At 42.7% G+C, this 9,821-nt stretch overlaps 1 protein-coding gene across 5 annotated transcripts in view; it reads left to right on the top strand.

Annotated features, from left to right (window-relative positions):
- The first annotated feature begins 262 nt into the window (after positions 1-262).
- DERA (deoxyribose-phosphate aldolase) overlaps positions 263-9,821 on the top strand; it is a 127,541-nt gene continuing 117,982 nt past the window's right edge. For 3 of the 5 annotated variants that reach the window (XM_060413363.1, XM_004006820.6, XM_060413361.1), the window contains exon 1: positions 263-397. In XM_060413363.1, coding sequence (XP_060269346.1) covers positions 268-397 — 130 coding nt within the window. In that variant the 5' untranslated portion in view covers positions 263-267. Of the gene's footprint in view, positions 398-4,771; positions 5,050-9,821 lie in introns of those variants that run through there. The other 2 variants (XM_060413362.1, XM_060413364.1) reach the window with 2 other exon arrangements.

Here is a 9,821-nt window from a genome sequence, read left to right as displayed (position 1 = left end):
GAACTTCTCCCGTCTTGTTTTGTAATCCGGGAAAAGTTTCAAAATGCTTTTTGTTCAGTGCAGTCGGTAACTGAAGTATTTGACGACGAGTTCTCGCAGCATGATTTGCGGGAGTTAGTACTGGAGTTTTGGGCCTAGCGGAGAGGACAGAGTGGGGGTAGGCGGTGCGATTTTCTCTTCAGTCAAGGGAGTCACGTTCCAGCCATCCCGGGCTGTTCAGTGGTCCCGCCCCTAGATGGGCGTGGCCTGGCGGAAGAGGGGCGTGGTATGGCGACGCAGGGGAGGGGCGAAGCAGGAGCTGGAGGAAGGAGGAAGGGCAGTACAGAGGCGGGCTCCGGGAGCCAGCTGTGCTGCGGCCTCTTCGACATGTCGGCGCACCAGCAGGGCACGGAGCTCGGTAAGGGCCCGCAATCGCTCCCTCTCCTTTCCATTGGTCTCGATCCCTTGCTTCCTCCAGCCTTGCGGCGCTCGGTGCCCTGGCCAGGGATCCCGGAGGCGAGTGCTAGACCGGTCGGGTGGCGCAGGCGCGGGGGCAGCAATCCAGGAGATTGAACCCTTGGGCACGTGGACCCTGCAAGTCTTGACTCACGAGCCTTATATTTATAAGCGGTGGAAGAAATCGAAAGGGATTCGACTTTGGCCTTTCAGCTCATTCGTTCACCTGGTTGCAAAGAACAACAGCAGTAACCAAAAAACCCAAAGACCCGCAAACAAACCAGATGAAAACCTCCGTTCCGTATTAAAATTACCTTGCGCTATTTAATGCTGGCTTTCCATGGGTTATTGTTGGCACAGCTCTATGTCCAGAGTGGTCGTACTGTTGAAAAAGTTGTCAGGTCTCTGGACTATGTGCTGTATGCTAAGTCACTTCAGTCGTGTCCGACTCTGTAACACTACTGAGTGTAGGCTCCTGTGTCCATGGGATTCTCCAGACAAGAGTACTGGAGTGGGTTGCTATTGCCTCCTCCTGGGGATCTTCCCTACCCGGCATCGAACCTGCATCTCATGTTTTCTTGCATTGTGAGGCGGGTTCTTTACCACTAGCGCCACCTGGCACTATATAGTCCGTTCTTGGATTATATAACTTAATGGAAATTGTATGATTTTAGAGGTACAATGATTTCTAAAAATGCTTGGATTATTTTGCCATTTATTTCATTTCATTGATATTATCAAATATTTCTGGCAAGAAAACCTAGTTTTGATTTTCCTGAATGTGAAAAATTTGTAATTCAGACATAGCAAAACCATGATGGAGCCAAAGGTTAGGGATCTTAGTTTAAGTATGATCGCTTGCTTATCTGTATTCAGAATCTTCACTTTAGCTGTGTGACTTTGGACAAATAACTTACTCTGCTTAAATTTCTTAATCTGTTAAATGATTATAATAGTAGTACTTGTCTCATAAAGTGATTTGGGGATTAAATGAGAGGGTGTTAACTGACACATTGTGAGCACCTAGTAAACTATTGTATACCATATACTTACTATTATACACTGTTTGTGTGGAGAAGGAAATGGTGACCCCCTCCAGTATTCTTGCCTGGAGAATTCCATGGACAGAGGAACCTGGTGGGCTACAGTCCATGGGGTTGTAAAGAGTCGGAAACGACTAAGTGACTTACACACGCACACATACTATTTGTGAGTACCTAGTAAGCGAGAAGGCAATGGCACCCCACTCCAGTACTCCTGCCTGGAAAATCCCATGGATGGAGGAGCCTGGTGGGCTGCAGTCCATGGGGTCGCTAAGAGTCAGACACGACTGAGCGACTTCACTCTCATTTTTCACTTTCATGCATTGGAGAAGGAAATGGCAACCTACTCCAGGGTTCTTGCCTGGAGAATCCCAGGGACGGGGGAGCCTGGTGGACCGCCGTCTATGGGGTCGCACAGAGTCAGACACGACTGAAAAGACTTAGCAACAGCAGTAAACGATTATACACCACATATATAGTAAGTATAAGGTATATAATAGTTTACTAGGTACGAACAAAAAGTATATAATAGTACTCACAATATGCCAAGTAAGTATACAATAGTATAAGGAAAATTCTATTTTTAGGGGCCAATTTTGTGAAAATTAGGTACTTTCTCTCTTAAAGTGATTGTTCTCATTAAACAGCTTGGATTTCATGAGATGGTTCAGAACTTTTGTCAAACGGTAGAAGCTTGTCTTTATGAAGGCAGGTGATTTCCTCACCACACTGAGTCACCTTTACTCACTGCCCTTTAGTAGGTTATATTTTAAACTCTAGTTGTATCTTTGAAATGTGGACTTTAGTGAAAAAAGGAGTTTCCTAGATTGAAAGATCCAGAGAGATGATGGATGGAGGATAAGAGTGGGCATAGGCCTTAGTCACCTTGGTATCTTCAGGGTATGGCTGTGACTCTGTTTACCATTTGATGCACTATTGTTTCACCAAAACATAGAAGTTTTTCTTTCAAGAAGCACAATTAAACCATTTTTTTGCTTTTTTTTCCTTGAGTTATAACTGACATAGAAAATTTTAATTTTATTTGCAAGAATTAGAATCATGTCCATTTCTTGTTGAAAAATAACAGTATAGACAAAAGAAAAACAATTGCTGCATAGAAACTATAGAAAAATTGATTTTTGTAAACAAAAACCAATTGCTATGTAGAATAATAGTACATGTAATTTTTATGCAGCTATTTAAATGATCATAGTTTTGTTTTATTCTCTTTGTTTAAATAACATCAGATATATTTCTTGGGTGTTTTTCCTTCACTGGTATTAATCATTAATCCAGACAGAGATTTAGTCTAAAATGCTAAAATAAATTATTTGAAATATTTATGTAGTGGGAAAAAATCATTCAGTATTAATTTATGCAGTATATTACTTAGTGCCTTAGTCTTTTGAAATAAACACTAACGTTTTTTAAAGAAATGAACTTTTAATCCTTTATTGGGTTGGGAAGATCCACTGGAGAAGGGATAGGCTGCTTACTCCAGTATTCTTGGGCTTCCCTTGTGGCTCAGCTGGTAAAGAATCCGCCTGCAATGTGGGAGACCTGGGTTTGATCCCTGGATCGGGAAGATCCCCTGGAGAAGGGAAAGGCTATGCACTCCAGTATTCTGGCCTGGAGAATTCCATGGACTGTATAGTCCAAGGGGTTGGAAAGAGTTGGGCACGACTGTGTGACTTTCACTTCACACCTTGATTATAATTAGATTATAGATTGACCTATGGTTCTCAAACCTGAGTGCATTTCAGAACCACTGGAATGGTTTGGCCTCATGTCCAGAGCTTCTGATTCATTGAGATCTCAATTTGTATTTCTAATGAGCTGTCACCTAATGTTAACGCTGTAGGCCCAGGAGCCACACTCAAGAAAGCAAGGACCTTGGCCAAAGCTACAGGCTGCTCAAAAGCTAGACCAGCTCTAAGGTTCTTTTTCCTTTTGATTCCAAACTAGTCAAGCCTTCTTCATAGGAAAACATAACTGTCACCTACCCACTTACAGCCAACACTGCTCAAAGAAAAAGAGATAGTCTATCTAACTATAATCTTTATATTTCTGTGGTACACCTTTGGCCCTTTGTTATTGTTATTCTTTTGTTGCTAAGTCATCTCCAACTCTTTGTGACTCCATGAACTGTAGCCCACCAGGCTCCTCTGTCCATGGGATTCTCCAGGCAAGAGCACTGGAGTGGGCTGCCATGCCCTCTTCCAGGGGATCCTCCTGACCCAGGGATCGACCCACGTCTCCAGCATCTCCTGCATTGGCAGGTGGGTTCTTTACCTCTAGAGCCACATGGAAGTTTGAGTGATGTTCTACTTTCTTTTTTTCTGAATATCATTAAAATTCAGTTTTGTTAATTCTGTCTTCAAAGAGATCTCAAGAGGCTTATGAAGTATGTTGGCAATGTGGCTTCCTTCCAAATGTGATATTCTTTGGGGACATCTGGAAAGTGGGAGTGTTGTATTAGGTGACTTCGAAGGATCTCTCTGCTGTCTGCTGGTATATCTGCAAGCTCTTGTGTATGTGCTTGTATGCTGAATCATGTCCAGCTCTTTGCAACCCTGTGGACTATAGCCCGCCAGGCTCCTCTGTCCATGGAATTCTCCAGGCAAGAGTACTGGAGTGGGTTGCCATTCCCTTCTCCAGGGGATCTTCCTGACCCAGGGATCGAACCTGCATCTTCTGCATTGCAGGAAGACTTTTACTTGCTGACCTATTGGGGAAGCCAAGCTCTTGTGTACAGAAAGGCAATTTTCAAAGATTTCTGAAAAACAGAAAAAAAAAAAAAGAAAAAAACTCCTTGAAAACTGATTTTTAGCTGAGACAAGATGGGGACAATTGTATGAATTTCCTGTTTTGCAGTAAAAAAAATTGTTTTAGGCATATATTTATAATTGAAATGATCAGGAGCCAAGATTACTGAGAAAACTGTTTTGCTCTGTAGAAACATTTTTTGTAATTCAAGTCAGAACAGACAAGGCAATTTGTTTGCTTAAAATACAGATAAAGGAGATCAGCTTTGGATTAGTTGCTAAACCAAAAAGCAAGATGGAATTTTGTATTTTATGAAATACATTTATTCATCCAAAAGTCATTATTGAGTAGCAGTTGTGAGCTGGTTGACATTACCTGGGCTCTAGGGATACAACATGGACAAAGGGAGTCCCTGCCTTCACAGAACTAGGTCCGATGGCTAGCTGCATTGAGCCAAGCTGCAGTTAAAATAAGTGCAAATGTGATATACTGTTACTTTCCATTTATTTTTGTCTTTTAAAGAAATTAGATAGTTGTGCCTAAACTGTACCTTAAATGAGTTACCATAACAGAGAAGACTCTTGAGAGCCCCTTGAACTTCAAGGAGATCAAACCAGTCAATCCTAAAGGAAATCAACCTTGAATATTCATTGGAAGGACTGATGCTAAAACTGATGTTCCAGTACTTTGGCCACCTGATATGAAGAGCCAGCTGATTAGAAAAGACCCTGGTGCTGGGAAGGATTGAGGGCTGAGGAGAAGGGGATGACAGAGGATGAGATATGGTGTCATCAACTCAATGGAGGTGAGTTTGAGCAAACTCTGGGAGACAGTGTCGGACAGGAAAGCCTGGAGTGCTGCAGTTTATGGGATCACAAAGGTTTGGACACCCTTATGGCAGAAAGTGAAGAGGAACTAAAAGCCTCTTGATGAAAGTGAAAGAGGAGAGTGAAAAAGTTGGCCTAAAGCTCAACATTCAGAAAACGAAGATCATGGCAAGCCAGTCCCATCACTTCATGGGAAATAGATGGGGAAACAGTGGAAACAGTGTCGGACTTTATTTTTTTGGGCTCCAAAATCACTGCAGATGGTGATTGCAGCCATGAAGTTAAAAGACGCTTACTCCTTGGAAGGAAAGTTATAACCAATCTAGATAGCATATTCAAAAGCAGAGACATTACTTTGCCAACATAGGTTTGTCTAGTCAAGGCTATGGGTTTTCCAGTGGTCATGTATGGATGTGAGAGTTGGACTGTGAAGAAAGCTGAGCACCCAAGAATTGATGTTTTGAACTGTGGTGTTGGAGAAGACTCTTGAGAGTCCTTTGGACTGCAAGGAGATCCAAGCAGTCCATTCTGAAGGAGATCAACCCTGGGATTTCTTTGGAAGGAATGATGCTAAAGCTGAAGCTCCAGTACTTTGGCCACCTCATGCGAATAGTTGACTCATTGGAAAAGACTCTGATGCTGGGGAGGGATTGGGGGCAGAAGGAGAAGGGGACGACAGAGGATGAGATGGTTGGATGGCATCACCGACTTGATGGACGTGAGTCTGAGTGAACTCCGGGAGTTGGTGATGGACAGGGAGGCCTGGCGTGCTGCGATTCATAGGGTTGCCGACTGAGCGACTGCACTGAATGGAACTGAGTGACTGAACAACAGCAACAACAACAAGGGCAGTTTCCTCAAAGACTGCAACAACACTGTGGTCCTCAAATTGAAAACTTTTAACATAAATTTATTATTATCATCCAACCCACAAACTTCAAGTTTAGCCAGTTGTCCAAATAATGTTTGTTTAGTTCAAAAAAATTCATTTTAATATCATGTGTTGCCTCGAATCGTCATGCCTCTTTAGTTGTCTTCAAGCTGAAATGATTGCTTAGTGTTTTGTTGACTTTCGCAGTACAGAGGCCAGTTGTTTTATAGAATGTTCCTCTGTTTCTTTTTGCCGTGTTTGTTTTGTGGTTAGATTTAGATTATGTATCCTTGGCAGGAATTTCACAGGAATGATGCTGTGTACTTCTCATTGCATCCTGTTAAGTAGCCCATGATATTGATTTGTCTCATTATTGATGTTCAGTTTGATCATTCGATTAAGGTGTTGTCTCCTAGGCTTCGCCACTGTAAAGTTACTTTAACCTTCCTAATTCATGTCTTTTGTATTGTGGTACTTTGAAACTAAGTATCCTGTTTCTCTGCAAGTTTTCTATTTGTTTATGTTTGTTTATATTAGTATACATTTGAGGTTTCCTATTTTTTTTCAAATGGGTTGTAGTTTTTACTATTATTATTTAATATTGAAATTGTTGAGGTTTTGCTAATGGGATTCTGTTCATGCTAGCTCCTCTCTCTTTTTAACGTGTCTCATTATTTTTGAAGTACTTCAGTCTTTTTTGGCTTAACAAGGTGTTCCAGGCTTCTCTTATATTGGATTGGCTAAAAAGTTTGTTCTGATTTTTCCATAACATCTTATGGGAAAGCCCAAATGAACTTTTTAGCCAACCCAATACTTCCCCTGGTGACTCAGATGGTAAAGAATCTGCCTGAAATGTAGGATGCCCGGGTTCAATTCCTGGGTTGGGAAGATTGCCCAGAGAAGGGCATGGCAACCCACTCCAGTATTCTTGCCTGGAGATTCCGTGGACAGGGGAGCCTGGTGGGTTACATACAGTTCATGGGGTTGCAAACAGTCAGACACTACTGAGTGACTACAGTTTCACTTTCAATACTTTCCCTGTCCCAGCACTAGAGTCAGCTCTTTCTCCAAGGAATGTTTTTTTCAGTGGATAATGGTGTTTAGAAGCCATGATCTGGGCAGTAGGTATGGAAACTGGCGTGTCCCTGCTCCTAAGCCCCTCACTTGGTAGAGTTAGACAGTGTACACACACACACACACACATTTACTTATATGACTACCTACTTATCATCTATCTATATCGCTCTGTATAGTGAAAACCATGAATTCATACCGATTCTTCCAATTCCAGACCACCATCACAGATTTATTCAGTTTTTCTTCCTTTGCATGTTTGAAACCCTTTACATGCTGGGTTGTACATACTCCATGCCCAGTAGACATTCTTCTTGACTTTCTCAAGTTCCGACCCCCTGCACCGGGCACCTGCATCCAGCCTGTACTCCAACTGCTGCATGAGGCTGCTGCCCACGTCGGTACCCCCCAGCAGGTGGTTCTCTGGCTCAATGACTCTCCCTGCTTCCCAGGGTGGGGGTAGGGTTTAGGACAGTTGTTAGGAGAGGACGGGGACCAGAATACATTTAAAAAATTTATTCTTATTTATTATAAACTTATACACATTAAAAAAAAAGAGAGCGAAGTAGAGTTCCTGCTGTTCCTGGCACTTGTTCCTTGTTGCTCATGATAATGGCTGGGCTGCCAAAATGAGCGTAGCCTGGTCTCTGCTTTCCTGAAGCTCACAGTCAACTAAAGGAGACTGTCATGTATAGAAAATGATCACAGGATAATACAGGTGGCCATATTGTTGTTGTTAGTGTTTAGTCACTCAGCTGTGTCTGACTCTTTGCGACCCTGTGGTCTGCAGCACACCAGGCTTTCCCGTCCTTTACCGTCTCCTGGAGTTTGTTCAAACTCATGCCATATAGAAGTAATCAAATTAGAAAGTTACAGAGGAATTTATAGGTAGTCCAGAGCAGGTTTTTGGAAAGGATGTGTTTGACAGGGAGTAGTTTCTGCAAAGGAACTGACCCAAAACAGCCTGGCATGTTTGATTAACTATAGGAACCCAATTTTCAGATTTCTAGTGCAATCTTCTCATTCTATAATGACTAACCATACTATTTTAGTGAAGAAAGAAGAAAAAAGTCCTTCATATTCTATGTATGAAATTCATACACAGAGTCAATATGTAATTATGTACACTTGTAGGTTTTTGAAAAAATATTTTGTTTATTTGTTTAGGCTGTGCTGGGTCTTAGTTTCGGCATATGGACTCAATGTGGGATGTGAATCTAGTTCCCTGACCAGGGACTGAACTCAGGTCCCCTGTATTGGGAGCTCAGAATGTTACCCACTGTACCACCAAAGAATTTCCATACTTTTAGATTTTAAATGGGATCTCCTTTTCTGAACTTGAACTTTGATTTTATATTAAAAGTCTTTTACCCTTTGCTTATAAGCATGAGTGATAAGGCTATCTTTTATTATTCTGATACTATTTTGATAAATGCTTCCCACGTGGCTCAGTGGTAAAGAATCTGCCTGCCAATATAAGCGACGCAAAACATGTGGGTTCGACACCCGGATTGGAAAGATCCCCTGGAGGAGGAAATGGCAACCCACTCCAGGATTCTGGCCTGAAAAATCTCATGGACAGAGGAACCTGGTGGGCTCAGTCCATGGGGTCACAAAGAGTCGGACACGACTGAGGAAGCACGTGTGATGCATGATTTTAGTAAATGGAAAGCGCTATAAAGGAATCATTTGTGTCTGTGGTATAATTAAATAAATGATCAACAGTCCTGCATGGTGCCTGCTAAGTTAAAAAAAAAAAAAAAAAGCATCTGAGCTCTGTGGGTTTTAATTGTTAGAAGGGAAGACAGACTTCAAGCGCTCATGTGAAACAGGATGCCTCTGCCAGGAAAGAAAGACTAGTCAGCGAGACAGTGCAGAGAGCCCCAGAGGATGCGGTTTAGACGTGTCACTAGAAATTGTTTAAGTGGAGAGCGTCGGCCCTTTTAAAACACTGCCTGCCACTGGAGGATTGGGTCACCTTGAAATGTGTTCATCTTTGAGTTAAAGGCATGAAAAGGCACTTTGAAATTTTCCAGTTAACTTTGGTGTGTGTCGTGTGCGTGTCTGCAGTTGTATCTCTCCTCCACCCGCCTCAGCCATTCACAGGCAGCTCCCTGGAAACCAGCGTAGTCGCATGAGAAGGATAAGTGTTTCATCTCCATTCCAGCAAACCATACAGACTTTTTTAAAGTGTGGAGACACTCCAGGCTGCGAGTTCTGACTCTCTTTGTAGAGTCAGGCCTTCCTCCCCTAAAGCGGAGTCTGAGATAAGAGCAGCCTCCAGTAGTCCCTTCCTAAAGAGGTGCCACTTAGCTGGTGCTTTGGTTCTCTTGGACTGTTAATAATGTTGAGATTGTGGCCTTTAATGTTGGGTGGAAATAATCCAAATTAACTGCTCTTGTAATCTTGGTTCAGATAAGCTTTTCAACTGAGCACCTAGTGGACCCAACTCCTGCCCCATGGCCACAAGGTAGGGTGTGTGTGTATGTGTGTGTATGTGTGTGCATGTGTGTGTGAATGTGTGGTTTCGTTCAGTGTCTGGCACATTTCGGGTAGAGAGACTGTTTATCTCTGTTGTAGAAAAGAAGAGACTGTTTATCTCTGTTGTAGAAAAGTCGTGTCTGACTCTTTGCGACCCCATGGACTGTAGCCTACCAGGCTCTTCCGTCCATGGGATTTTCCAGGCAAAAATACTGGAGTGGGTTGCCATTTCCTTCTCCAGGGGATCTTCCCAACCCAGGGATTGAACCCGGGTCTCCTGCATTGTAGGCAGACGTTTTACAATCTGAGCCACCAGGGAAGTCC

The sequence above is a fragment of the Ovis aries genome, chromosome 3, assembly GCF_016772045.2.
Source record: "Ovis aries strain OAR_USU_Benz2616 breed Rambouillet chromosome 3, ARS-UI_Ramb_v3.0, whole genome shotgun sequence".
NCBI lineage: Eukaryota > Metazoa > Chordata > Mammalia > Artiodactyla > Bovidae > Ovis > Ovis aries.
Note: the sequence above shows the minus strand (reverse complement) of the source record. Positions and strands in the feature narration are given on the sequence as shown.